This window comes from Amia ocellicauda, chromosome 16 (assembly GCF_036373705.1).
Source record: "Amia ocellicauda isolate fAmiCal2 chromosome 16, fAmiCal2.hap1, whole genome shotgun sequence".
Taxonomy (NCBI): domain Eukaryota; kingdom Metazoa; phylum Chordata; class Actinopteri; order Amiiformes; family Amiidae; genus Amia; species Amia ocellicauda.
The window spans coordinates 17689176-17703709 of record NC_089865.1 but is presented as its reverse complement, the minus strand read 5'-3'; the positions used below and the strand labels follow the sequence as shown (position 1 = coordinate 17703709).

Here is a 14534-nt window from a genome sequence, read left to right as displayed (position 1 = left end):
TCACGTTAAACCTTTTTTCCTCCGTTTTTTTTTTGTGTGGTCTCTCGCTTCCCAACTGGAAACAGAAGACCATGTTCTATTTCGGTCACACTACCTCTTTCATCTTTATTTCAACCAGTGTGCGACCAAATATTGTCCACGACATGAAAGCATGAGAGCTGTTGCAAATACAGTAAATGGAGGCAGTTCAACAATCCAAGGCCTATTCTTGGGCTGGCCAGTTATCCTCAGGGGAAAATATGGGAATGTTCCCACAATGATCCCACTGTTTAGTTTTGAAATTTCGCCATGCACAATTAATAATCACTGAACTAGTTTTTTCTTGATATTCGTCCTTGCGCTTTTCAACTGTGACATACTGTTGCTGCTTGTTAAACCCAGGGAGGGGGTGGAATCCTCCTCTCAGAGAACAGAGTCTGACCTGCAATGGTAAACCTCTACCAGTTCTGGCCAATCCGTATACAAGTGGACACAGAGTTCCCTTCATGGGTGATGGTGTTCTGTGGTGAGACCAAAACTTTCCATCAGTAAACTGGTTGGGTTTTATTTATTTTATACAGTGTTCCAAACCACCTTCATGGAGACACTTTAAGCATTTAAGCCACAAACAAACAAAAAATATTGTAACAATGCAAAGAAACCCTTTAAAAGCAGAGAACTGGATTAGTCATCTACATCAGGGGGGATATGTCTGCTGTTAGAACCCAGACAGAGCAGTTATTTTCAGCTGAGGTAATTGGTCGCCTTTCTCCAGTTCATTGACAGCGATGATGACAACGATGGCTACATTGACACAGACGAGGAGGTGTCCAATGGCAGAGTGAGCCTCTTCAATGGCACAGGCCCTCCATACTTCCACAGCTACCTCTACATGAAGGGTGAGAATCCTTCTTTACAACAATGCGTACGTCCACAGATATGATGTTGATTGCCCAATATTGGAAATTAAGCATACGTTCCCTCCTCCTCCATATGCAGGTGGTCTGATGATCCCGTGGCGACGGCGCTGGTGTGTTCTGAAGGACGAGACCTTCATGTGGTTCAGGGCCAAGCAGGAGGCCCTGAAGTCCGGCTGGCTGTATAAGAAGGGCGGGGGCCTATCCACGCTCTCACGGCGCAACTGGAAGATGCGCTGGTTCGTGCTGCGGGAGTCCAAGCTCATGTACTTTGAGAACGACAGCGAGGAGAAGCATAAGGGCACCATCGACATCCGGGTGGCCAAGTAAGACAACCCTGTGATCGGCCTCCGACAGTTTGCAGTCTGTCGGTGCTTTAAAGAAAGGTTTTTACACTGCATATTTGCTCTTAAAGGAGCCTTGTGCCCCCTGTAGGGTGTTATGGAAATTTGCATGAAGACAACATGAAAATTAGGAAATTCCCTTGTTTTGAAGGGGTTAACATTTGAACATGGTAGGGCTCTGTGAAGGAAAGCCAAAGCTCCTCAGCTAGACTGTTGGCACTGAACGTGAGCTTGTTTGCAGGGAGATTGTTGACAACCACGAGAAGGAGAACGCCCTGGACATTGTGACCGACGAGAGGACCTATCACATTGTGGCCGAGTCACCAGAGGATGCCAGGTAGGAACCCGTGTGGCCGCTGAACGTCTCACCCTGGCCATGAAGGTTTTTTTGTTGTTGAAAAAGCAGTGTGGATCTGCTCAACTGAAGGCTAAGAAGCACATTTAGATGGGTGTCTCCCCCTGCTGGAATAATTCAGTACAGCATGTGCATTTTGATGACGATGATAATTATTGTGGTTTCTTGCTGCAATATTAAATTCCTTACAAACTAAATAAAACACAATAAAATTCAATAAACATTACTATAGATTACAGAGATTGTCCCTATAATGTAATATCCTCCAAAATTACAGTTTTCACCCTAAAATGTCCTCACTATGAAAGGGTGTATTGTTAATAGAAACAAAGGAACTGAGAACAAACTCCATCCAGTGGCAATGCCTGCTTCTGGAAACTGAAGGAGCTAATTATTCACCAGGAAGATACAGGAAAGGAAAAGGAAAGTTTCTGAATGGTTCAAGTCTCCTGGCCTCGCTTTTCCCAGACCATATGGCTTTTATTCTAATCCATCCTATTTCCCACCATTGGCCTTAGATCACTGCTGCACCACTGCCAAAATAGCAATATGTAATAATCCTAATCCTCTCTGTAAAACTAACCCGGGAGACATATTTCAACACTTAGACCCGAAGCCAGCAGACCCTGAGCTCTGATAATGATTTCGGCAGACACAGTGTAACATAAGGCAGTCTCTCATTACTCACACAGGATACAAACTCTGCTGCTGTTGCTCACATCCTCCCAGAAAACATCTCCATTCACATTGAACACATGGGTGTATGACATATATTTGCTATTTTTGTTTGGGGTGGGGGTAGGGGACAGAATGATAGTTTCTAGATCCTAGTACAAAATGTACAGAATAGAAACCGAAGGCATGAATGCTCTCTAAAGCCCTGCCACATACTGTTAAATGCTGGTAAGCTAAGACTTTATTCTCGCTGCTACAACAGCCTGCTTAACCTCAAACCCCTGCTGTCTTTTGTTTCAGTGGCTGGTTCAATGTGCTGAGCCGGGTCCACAGCGCCACCGCAGAGCAGCTCCTAGAGATGCAGGACGAGCAGGCCAACCCCAAGAATGCTGTGGTCAGTATGTCCCTCTCACTTCCTGCCCTACCCTGCCCTTCTCTGATAATGAGTCAGTTCTGTTTCATTTGATCTTTGTCCAGTGCATTGAGACAGAAGTGTAGAATGTCAAATAGTCTAAAGATTACATATTTTGCCATATTTTGGAAATTTGATTAAATATTATTCTGTGTCCTGCAATTCTCCAATGTGGATGTTAAGAAGCCAGATTGGAGGCTCAAATCTAGTTTTATACCAGAGTCCAAACAAATCCAGTCTAGTAAGTAACATTTCATAGAGTGTTGTGGGTGTTTAAAGAAGATCCCTAAAAAATGGCCATGTCGTAGGTATAAAATAAGTTGAGACTAAAGAGTTTCTAAACTCATCCTTCTTGATCCTGCGGTTTCCTGTCTAAAGTATTGTGTCTTGCTGTGTTCCAGGGGACGCTGGATGTTGGATTGATTGACTCTGTTTGTGCCTCGGACAATCCAGACAGGTAAAGATGGTCTCTGAGGCAACTGGTGGAGTGTCAAAGTAATATCTCAGTCATAGTGTTTAGTACTAAAATTAGCCTTAACCTACCTAGAACTGTAGGATTACATTCAAGAGAAGATTGTTTCCCATGGTGGTTTTCACTATCTGAGGACTCTCCAGTCATCGCAAAACATACTGTTTGTAAATATAATCCCATTCGTTTTTTGTAGTGGACTAAGCATGTGGTTTATTTATGGTAGAGCTGCTGCAATGTTACCAACATATAATCACAACATACACTTGGGAGAGAGTCCACTACAGAAAATAATATGAAGCCACAAAATAACCTTCACTCTGTCAACAGTACATAATATGCTCTATTAGATGCATCGTCTATCATTTTGTAAACATATTTTCAGACATATCTCTATAGTTTAAGTCCAATTCTTTTACATTCCTGAAAATTCTGCATGGCTATTGAAGGTTGATAGCAAAATATGATGTGACAATTGTATACAAAATGACAGGTATACCACAGGTGAACATGCAAATGTAAGCCCGACTTAAACTACAAACAATAATGTGGATGATGTGCAGTAGGTCGTGTTTGTACTGAGGAAGCCATGTTGGTTGTCTCTCGTCACAGGCCCAACTCCTTTGTGATCATCACTGCGAACCGAGTGATCCACTGCAACACAGACACCCCCGAGGAGATGCACCACTGGATCAGCCTGCTGCAGAAGCCCAAGGGAGACTCAAAGATTGACGGCCAGGAGTTCTTAGTGCGAGGTGAGCCATCTCTCTGACTAATCTTCAGTGGAAAAAGCAGGAGGTGGTTCAAATTTCTCTCTAAGAGCCATGAAAGAAAGTGGTTCAGAATTGAATAGCTGCCACCGACTGATTGGAAAAGCTACCATGAGGGCTGCATTAGTCCCCACCTTCCCTCATGATATATATTTTCAGTTCATCCAAAAGGACGTTTGAAAATTACTGCCTTAGACCTTCAGAAAGGATCATAAAGCTATGACATAGTACAGCTAATGCAAACAATGAGAAACCATGGCAAAGTAAAGCATGAGGAAAAACACTGTAAACCTCTAAATATCCGCAGAAAGAACTTCTACGAGGTCTTAATCAGCTCAGCTCATCATTGCCCAGTCTGTGTCTAAACGTCACTGGTGTCAATGCTGTGTTTTTCCAGGCTGGCTCCACAAGGAGGTGAAGTCTGGGGGGAAGAGCACCTCTCTGAAGCTGAAGAAGCGTTGGTTTGTGCTCACCAACAACTCCCTGGACTACTACAAATCCTCCGAGCGCAGTGCCTCCAAGCTGGGCACGCTGGTCCTCAATAGCCTCTGCTCCGTGGGGCAGCCCGACGAAAAGATCTTCAAGGAAACCGGTAAGCCATTCGGGTCCCCGTATGTCAGCTTCACAGTTGGTATTTTTGTAAATGCTAAAGCTATAGAAGAGTCAATGCCCAACCTTTTCCCAGGTCCTGTGGTCAGGAAAGATTATTTGGTTTGTTCTGAAGCTCTTCTCATCTCTTCCTAGGTTACTGGAACATCATCGTCCATGGGCGCAAGCACTCCTACCGCCTCTACACCAAGATGCTGAATGAAGCGATGAGGTGGGCCAACGCAATACAGGGCGTCATCGACAACAAGGTCCCCATCGAGACGCCAACACAGCAGCTGATTAGGGATATCAAGGTAAGACCCTGGACAGACAGACCAGACGATGCACTTTTACTTCTTGCCAGCACATCCACCTTTGTACTGACATTGCAACATCCTGCAAATAGGAATGTAGATTGTGTTTGCTGTGAAAGTTCATCCTCATGATGTTCAGATGCTGCTGTGTCAACTGACCAGTATATAGACTGGCTGTAATCAGTGTAAATTGAAGACTGTATTGTAAGTGTAAAAAAAAAAACTTTGCAGATCTCAGTCTTTTGATTAATTTTGAATGCTGTCCCCTGGTATGTCTACTTCCAATAGGCAAAATCTAAATAATTTGAATAGAGAATTAACTTGTTGTTCTACAACTCACCCGTGACGCATCTTGATTTCAGCTGTGGAAGCGCATAACTCTGCACACCCTGTTTGTCAAGAGGGAAGCATTGTAGTTCACTGAGGTACCTGGAGTTGTGCCAGGGTACTCGACCCACTCTCTCTGCATGCTTTATAGAATTGAATCACTCTTTTAACTCCTTCAGCCTTGGACTTTGTGTTCATTTACTCCACTTCTGGCACTTTAAGCTGGAGAACAAATTTGGTGGGATCCAGATAATGGTTCCATTTATTTAACGATTTGTTAGGTATGATTTGACATTAATTTTTCTGCTGGTTGCCGTGCCATTTTTGTTCATTAGTTTCAAGTGTGTCATGTTGTGAGACCACTCCCTCATTTTTATATTCATAAGCGTTAAAAGTATTATCAGTATTATCTGCTTATACGTTTTTTACCAGAACTAGTTGAAAGGCAATGTTGTGTTGACATTGTGATCAAAAATATGTTGCTGTTCTTCAGCTATACTATCACGAAACATATTTATCAGGTATAGAGTATTTTTTATCGTATACAGGTTGTTATGGTTTGATGTGCTTTCCCTTAACACAGAATTTGGACTCTGTTTATAGATTGTGTTGTTTCATATGAGAACTGGTGACCCGAGTGCCTGAGAACGGTGTTCAGTAAGGCAGTCTCTTACCTGCAGCTCTGCCTTGCTCTCTCCAGGAGAACAGTTTGAATGCAGAAGCCGTGGAGCAGACTTACAGGAGGAACCCCATCCTCAGATACACCCAGCATCCCCTGCACTCCCCCCTCCTGCCCTTGCCTTATGGAGACATCAATATCAATCGTGAGTATCGTTTCTTTTCCCCCCAGCTTTTTTTTAATTATTATTATTATTTTTATTTCTTGGCAGACGCCCTTATCCAGGGCGACTTACAACATAAGTGCAAACAAAGTGCAATCTGATTTGTACATTATACACATTTAAACTGTTTATTTCTGTTATTTCAACCTACCTTGGGTATTTTCACCAAAGGTATTACTGCCTGTTCATATACACACCCCTCTTTGTCATATGAAGACAGGTGAAAGGTACAAAATATATAGCAGAGTAGGGATTAGCAACTCAAGACATTGAGACAATGCCCAGATTCTTGCAGGTTTTTGTTGTGCCTTTCAATTAACAACTGATTAATAACTTGGAAATAACAGGTGAGTGGACTGCTTATACAAATAACAAAATAAGTCTTGATTTATAGAATGGTAAGTAAGTGGTTCAAATCAATTCAAGTGACTTCAAACCTGCAGTATCCCATGTGAAAGAAACAGTTAAAGTTGCCTAGTTTGCATAAGAACTATTCATACAGAGCTGCAGTGTTTGCCCTCATTCATCATTTAGTGTAATTAAAAGGGAGTATTAATCTTTCAGGGCCAAACATTCTTAAATGTTGGTGTCAACGTAGTAGAAGCTGATATGTTTTTAATTAATTAATTTAATCAGTTCCGTCTGCTTGGAACCATCGATGACGTTATGGGTGAAATAAATGTTTTTGGCAAAAATTGAGCAACACACCCAGATGTCAGTGTTATGCACTGTGTCAGGCAGTGCAGGGTTAGCTCATTCTCTAGGTAATGTGATCTGCCATCTACTGTTCTGGGAACAGTGTGTTCTGCCACAGGCAATGCTTCAAAGCTGTATTTGGAAAGCTCGGTAGCTGGTAATAATCATATTAATCTGCCTTGGAAATATAAAATAAGAGTAAGATGGGTTTTTATATTATCACAAAAAGTATAATTCAAGCATATCATAAACTGTTAAGTAGCAGTAAGTATCTTAATTTGATTAACCCAGCTGGTAGAATACAGCTTGTATGAGGGAGGAAGAGTACACATACAATAGCCCCTGTATTAATTTTGCTCGGAAGTTGTTGGCTTCCAATTACAAAACAAGCACCCTGCCTATATCTGCAAATAACACATCCACGCCTCTGTGTGTTTCTGTGTTTCCAGTTCAAAAGGAGAAGGGTTATGCCAGCTTGCAGGATGAGGCAGTGAAGATGTTCAACTCGCTGCAGGAGATGGAGACGGTGTTAGACCCTGTGCCCATCATCCAGGGCATCCTGCAGACCTGCCAGGACCTGAGGCCGCTGCGAGACGAGGTCTACTGCCAGCTCATCAAGCAGACGAACCACGTGCCCCAGCCCAACAGCCCCGCCAACCGTGCCCATTGGCACCTCCTCACCTGCATGAGCTGCACCTTCCTGCCCAGCCGCGGCATCTTGCGCTATCTCAAGTTTCACCTGAAGAGGTCAGCGTCCTCTCTCCTCTGCACTAGATTCTGGCTCTCACCCGCTCTGTTATGTTGCGTCCCTCACCAGAGACAAATGTCAGCTGAACTTGTACAATCAGGTATCAACAAGTAAACTTCAGAAGCCCCCAGCTGCACAAGGGAACTGAGCCATGTTCCGTGCAGTTAAATTTCCTATCATGCATTGCAACCACAAATAAGGGCTTATTTAAATCCATAGAAAGATAACAAAATAACTAGCAGGGTATAAACTGACAGGCTGATATAGCCCAGTCTTCAGATTCAAGCCATGACGTCCTGTCTTTGCTGTCTGTGCACATTGCCTCGAGCTCTCCATCTCCTGACTTCATCCTTGCCCTTGCTGTGTTTCCCTCCTACAGGATTAAGGAGCAGTTCTCGGGGACGGAGATTGAGAAGTATGCCCACTTCATCGGAGAGTCCCTGAAGAAGACCAAGACGAGGGAGTTTGTGCCCTCCCAGGAAGAGATTGCGGCGCTGCTCACCAGAAAGGAGATGACCACCACTGTGTACTGCCATGGGGGGGGCTCCTGCAAGATCTCCATCAACTCCCACACCACCGCTGGGGAGGTACGTCAACTCACCAACCACACACAGCGCCATGGGATCAACTGTGGGAGGTTTAAACTAGCTTATCTGTTGAAGCCGGTTTCGGAAGAAAGGCTGTTTCCTTTAATCATATCTGTTGAGTGTTAATCTCACTAGGAAAAATTTACTGCATGAAAGATTTTCTTGTCACTCTTGTAAACACTGTTATCATCATAAAAAATTCTCACAGCATGTTTTATAAACTGGTCTGAAACATGGATCCAGCTGCTGTGCAAAATTATTGTATTATTTAAAAAATAAGAGGGCATCTTAAAATAACTAGAAAAACAATCATTGGAAGACAAAAAACAAAACTGTGAGGATAAATAAGAAAACCATCTTATCATAGGTTCATGTTTTGATGCTTGGAGAATTTCGATTAAAAATCCTTCTAAAGATTTTTTTGTAATGTGTTTGCCCTCTTCTCAAAAGTCAAATTAATGCTTTCCAGATATGATAGTGTTTGGAGAGTCTGGAGAGTTTACATTTACTGCAGCTGACAATGTTCTCTGTGTCCAGGTGGTAGAGAAGCTCATCCGAGGTCTGGCTATGGAGGACAGCCGCAACATGTTCGCCCTGTTTGAACACAACAACACCACCGACCGGGCTGTGGAGAGCCGCGTCATCGTGGCAGACGTGCTGGCTAAGTTCGAGAGGTGGGTGGGACCACCCCAAATGTGAACTGTTTGATTGATTATTCCATTAGACTTGATTTTAAAGGGGGTGGGAGGGGATTATCCTTCACTCATTGTCCTGCTCTAATTCCTTCAGGTTTGATTTCATATTGGCACTATTCTCCAGTGTGCATTTTTGTCCTAGATTATTCTCTCATTCATAGTTCCTGAAAAGACTTGTTGGCTGAATGGGTGGAGACGACGTGGGAAGATATACAGGCTTAAGCACATTACTGTCACCAAATGCCCCACAAAACATGACCCAAATTCTCTTAATTTTGGTCGACCTTTTTAGAAGCAATGTTTTTATTAACAAAGAATAAATACATATATATATATATATATATATATATATATATATATATTAATGTAATAATATAAATGTAAAGCACGATACAGAATCAAGTTCAATGGGCATATTATAATAATCTAATGACTAATAAAGTAAACAGCAAAGATTATTGGAACTATGCTGGCATGGTAAATATTGTAGGGGTATGTGTCTTAGGTTTTGTTTTTCCTTGCCAAGGAAAGCTTGTTAATTGCTGGTCCACAGTACTAGACATCAATATTGAAAGTGTCTGGTGCTGCAGTGCCACTGACCTGTTGCTGTGATGTTCACACAGGCTGGCAGGCACAGAGGAAGAGGAAGAGGAGGGCCAATGGCAGCTGTACTTCAAGCTCTACTGCTTTCTGGATGTGGAGAGTGTTCCCAAGGAAGGTGTTGAGTTTGCGTTCATGTTTGAGCAGGTGAGGCCCACACCGCTTTGTGTTTAGTGAACACTAGAGAGAAGAATTGAGTAACTGCAAACTACTGGAAATGAGTAGAAATAAAATTAAACTGTCAACTTAGTTTGTAGCTGCAAACAGACGTCAGTGTTCTTCCTAGGTTTTAGACTCAACAACAAAGAACACCTTGGGCATTTAAAATTATACCTTTCAAATTGAGAAGTGCAGTTTAGTAGTATAATCCAATATAAATAGCAGGAAAATTACGAATATAGTTAGTTCTGTTAGTTATAACAATCAGAGTAGTAAATATGTTATCTACAGCCATAAACCAAGAGTAGTGACCCCAGTGGTAAACTCTGTAAACACAAGAAATACTATTATTATTATTATTATTATTATTATTATTATTATTATTATTATTATTATTATTATTATTATTTATTGGCAGATGCCCTTATCCAGGACATCCAAGACATATATTCAGAATGATTTTGTGTTTGACACTTGATTACTGCTTGCTTGACTCTCTGAAGATATTGGCATGTCTGTTTTTGACTGCAACAAAACAAACATGACAGATTCATTGCTTCATAACATACCTAGGTGTGATGTCTTCTCTCACAATTTCCTCCTTCTGTTTATGCGTCTTCCCCACAGGCCCACGAGAGCCTGATCAGCGGGCACTTCCCTGCCCCAGAGGAGACCCTCCAGCAGCTGGCTGCCCTGCGGCTGCTGTACCTCCACGGGGAGGTGGGACGGGCTGGCTGGACCCTGGACAACATCTACCCAGTGGGTCGTCTGCGCAGCCGCATCCTGCAGTCCACCAAGTCCAGCGGTGGGGCCGGGGGGAGTGCAGCAGGGCCAGGGGGGCACACCCTGGAGCGCCGCAGGACCAGCTTCCTGGAGGGCACCCTGAGGCGCAGCTTCAAGACGGGCTCCATGAAGAAGCAGCGCATGGAGGAGGAACAGATGCTGGAGATGTGGGTGAAGGAGGAGCTGTCGGCCACCCGCGCCAGTGTGCTGGAGAAGTGGTCAAGGCTCCAGGGCCTTCCCCAGCACCAGGCCATGCTCAAGTACATGGCCATCATCATGGAGTGGCCGGGCTATGGCTCCACACTCTTCGACGTGGAGGTGAGATGCATTTCACACTGCAGAGCTTGTGCTGGTAGATCTGAAGAAATTGAGATTAAAGCTGGACTGGTCTTTTACTCAGTTTAGAACAGGTTTCAGATACACTTTTGTATTCGGAAGCATTGTAACTGCACCTTCCAGAAGACAATTGATGATCTTGTTTGTAAAAATCCATGATGATAGCATGATCTTCTACACTGACTTACTGACATCCAAGCATGATGTAGAATGATTAAGTGTAAAAACTTGAAATTGGATACCTTAGTCTCGTCTCCTTTTACATGAGCCAGTTGGCATTGGGTGGCATGGAGGAACGCTGCCTGTCCTAAGAGCAGCATCTTGTGTTTCTGTACAGTGTAAGGAAGGAGGATTCCCTCATGACCTGTGGCTGGGAGTGAGTGCAGAGAACGTCTCTGTTTATAAGAGGGGGGAGCCCAAGCCTCTGGAGACCTTCCCCTATGAGCACATTGTCTTCTTTGGGGCACCCCAGGCCAGCACCTACAAGATCACTGTGGATGAGAGGGAGATGTTCTTTGAGACCCCACAGGTATTGGCCTTGCTAATTCCTTAATGCAATGCATCTGTATTGACCATGTGAAACACCATGCTTTATTTAGACTTTGTTTTAATTAATTGATTATATGTTTCTTTCACGCATTTCAAATCTATGAATTCAATTCTTACTCAGCATGTATTAAGTAATAGCTGCTGCTTATCTGAAAATGTGACCAGAGACCAGGGAAGCATGAACCATCGAGAAAAACAGCAGGCCAGGGCAGAAGAAAAAAAAAGCACATGACAACCTTGCGCTTAACATTGTGAAAATGTACCCTTTGTAGCATGAATTTAAATAGTTTAAATGCCGTTAAAGTTCATGATTATAAAATAATGAACTGCTATTTGGCTTTTTAGGTTGGTGAGATCACCAAGATCATGAAAGCCTACATAAACATGATCGTGAAGAAGCGATGCAGTGTCAAATCTGTGTCCAGCCGTGGCAGCACCTGGATCAGGTGATCAGCGTGGCCCAATCATCACGTAGTAACTCCACCGGGAAGGCGTGTGCTTGGCAGCAGGAAGTTGTCATGCAGCCAGAAGGAAAAGCAGTCAGCTGGAAGCTTTGGAAGTGGTGATCTGCTGCTTCACAGGGAAACCAAAATCCAATGAGGGAAAACTGATGTCCTGCCAGACTAAAGGACTGGAATGAACAATACCTTAACCCTGAGAAGACTTCTGCTGTGCTACTCAAGATGTATTCAGATGGCTAGCACATTCTTATATATGCTGTAATTACTACCAGTTTTTGTTTTCCTCTTTTTATACTGTAACGGAAACATTCTCACCAAACAGAGCACAGCACATTAATTAGTCCAGCCTCTTTGTGTTTGCCGCCACACCTCAATGAGTCAAAGAACAATCTTTGCTTGCTTTTCTTCTATTTCATCCTCACATATGCAAATGCCTCTTTTACAAGTGAGTCTTTTGATGTCAGCTCGTGTTTTATGATACCAGGGAACGGAATATCAGTCTGCCTCACATATACTGGCTGACTAGGCTCAGATTCAAAAGGAATTTCTTCGTAGATTTTGGTTGTAGTCATTGTACAGTCTCAGACTCAAGGCCTCAGAATTGCAGAATTGAATCTTAACAGTTGACTAAAACTGGAAAGTGATGTTTCCAAGTATTTCTTGACCATCCATTCAGAAAACGAATATAATATTTGTTTTTTAAGTCCAGCAGCTCTGGTTTTGTGAGAAAAATGAGTCACCTCGCTGCAGTCGATGGGTCAGTGTCAGTTTTGCACAAAATATGGCTATGGTTGTGACAATATTTTGAAACTTTTTGTATACTATTTTCTACAGTATACTATATACTACTACAGCACCCTACTTTTATATAATATTAAATATAAAACATGTAGCCATTTTAGTCAGTATGAATCCATAAAGGAAATGCCCTAGCTGTTTTAAGGATTTTACCTCTTCTATAAAAAACACTGAATTTTTCAGGTATGGTCAATAGGTGTAGGGAACAATATATCAGCTTTCATGTGAAACTGGAAAGAACCATATTCCGTCCCTAAGTCTTTATGCCTTAAATAGACTTGCTGCTTTCATACAATGCCTTGCTCTTCAGCTTTGAGCCCATTACTGAAGTGGAAAGTGGGTGAAGGTGTACAGACTGGCACAACAAAGTAACTAACCTCAAAGAAGTGTTCTCCATCCAGGCTGTGTGGCCTGATGCCTTCTCTTTTAGTTAGAAGGGAGCCAGGAGTATACCAGTATCCAATCAAGCTAGTATTTTATAGTTGTCAGCCACTGGTATTCAGTGATCTTTCCTGTCTCCAGTACTTGGGCTTTCTCAGTGGAGAAGTGGCAGTTAGCCTATATTGTATTACCAAAATGTTTCACTGCTTCTTAGAAGAGACAATTGAAGGTTTCTTCTACAGAAAAGTGAAAGAGAATTTCAAGGCTTAATCATGGATGCCTTTAACACCAGGCTTTGAATTTGTTTTAATGTTTTAAAACTAGTAAATAATAAGAGTAACCAAGACAACAATTAATTAGACCCCAAATTCAGATTTTCTCCTTTTACAATAAACAAACCAACAATAGCAAGAAAAACACCAGAGTAAGTCAAATAAAAATCAAAAGTATGGTATTGAAGTTTATTTCCAATACCAAAACCGTAGGGAACAATTTGTTACCAGGCAAACAAAGGTTTTGTTTTATTTTTAGTGTAAAGCAAACTGTGCTTTTGAATTGGGAAAAAAAAAAAAGGAATAGCATTGAGAACAGACCTCAGTCAGAGTTTGGGGAGGCAGATATAGTCAGGTACTTCTGTTATGGAAGGAAGTTTTTATGTGTTTAAAGGAGTTGTGGTGTGTCAAGGGAAGGGGCGGGAGGGGAAGTGGGGTATTTATTTATATATTGCTCATGATACTTCTAATGCAAAGAAAATAAGGGCGGGGGTAGTTTGTGCACTGTGAGCCTGGAAGGTCCAGATTATTTTTTAACCTGAGAAGGCCTCTTTAACATGAAAGATATGACACCTAAACTTACTGCAGAATGGCAATACGTCACTCTTGGTGCTGTCTTTTTGGGAAATGTGTCTGTGTGTAGGTTTAATGGTCGCACACATTGTCATAAAAACTAGGCCTCATCCCCAGCACCACCTACCTGTCTCTTACTGCTGTTATGCTGAGGCCTCTGGGAAAGCTGCAGGCAGCCACACCAGAGCTAGAATGTAATCATTTAATATGAACATTGTGCTTGTTTTTAAGAAAAGTCAAAGAAAAAATGTTTTTTTTTTTTTTATTTGTAACTGGCTTTACAAAACGCTTTAATAAATTATTGGATTACATATTCTGTATGTTGTGTGTGTTGTTTTTCCATAGTTTGTATATTCTGAAAATGTTTTATTTGCTAAAAACTCTTATAATGCTCACTCCAGTAAGTTAATCTTAAGCATGAAGCACCAACCAATCAGATACTATCAGACATGTATCTTAAATTCTTAAACCTGGGAAAACCTCAGCAAATCTAGATGTTGATTTGATTAAATATACTTTAATACCCAAAGTCTTTACATCACCATTAGAAATACTGATTTAAATAAATAATTCGATCCTATCTTCCTACTTAGCAATGATTTAATAACAGTTAACTAATTTATTTACACATAGTTGACTGACATATTTTCACAACTGCTTTTTTTCATCAGACCTCCCTTTGGCCCTGCCACACGAAGTTGGACAGGGACACCAGGTCATCAGAAACACTGCTCTCTCAAAGAAAACAACTTTCCCTAGGGTATATATGTAGTGTATAAAATTGTACCTATGTGTGTGCAATTATGTGAATATGTATTGCAGCGTGTCGGTGGCTGTAAAAGAAAACTACACTATTTGAGCATATTGGCGTAAGGGGCTGATCCCTGATAGTAGCAGAAGTATA

At 42.0% G+C, this 14534-nt stretch overlaps 1 protein-coding gene across 1 annotated transcript in view; it reads left to right on the top strand.

Annotated features, from left to right (window-relative positions):
- myo10l3 (myosin X, like 3) overlaps positions 1–13941 on the top strand; it is a 100025-nt gene extending 86084 nt beyond the window's left edge. Inside the window, exons 26-41 of the mRNA XM_066687304.1 lie at positions 755–878; positions 979–1222; positions 1482–1577; positions 2571–2664; positions 3084–3139; positions 3764–3906; positions 4319–4513; positions 4666–4823; positions 5851–5974; positions 7138–7435; positions 7816–8023; positions 8561–8697; positions 9342–9465; positions 10105–10578; positions 10934–11125; positions 11491–13941. Of these exons, the coding sequence (XP_066543401.1) occupies positions 755–878; positions 979–1222; positions 1482–1577; positions 2571–2664; positions 3084–3139; positions 3764–3906; positions 4319–4513; positions 4666–4823; positions 5851–5974; positions 7138–7435; positions 7816–8023; positions 8561–8697; positions 9342–9465; positions 10105–10578; positions 10934–11125; positions 11491–11595 (2772 nt within the window). The 3' untranslated portion in view covers positions 11596–13941. The remainder of the gene's footprint in view (positions 1–754; positions 879–978; positions 1223–1481; positions 1578–2570; positions 2665–3083; positions 3140–3763; positions 3907–4318; positions 4514–4665; positions 4824–5850; positions 5975–7137; positions 7436–7815; positions 8024–8560; positions 8698–9341; positions 9466–10104; positions 10579–10933; positions 11126–11490) is intronic.
- Positions 13942–14534: the final 593 nt, after the last annotated feature.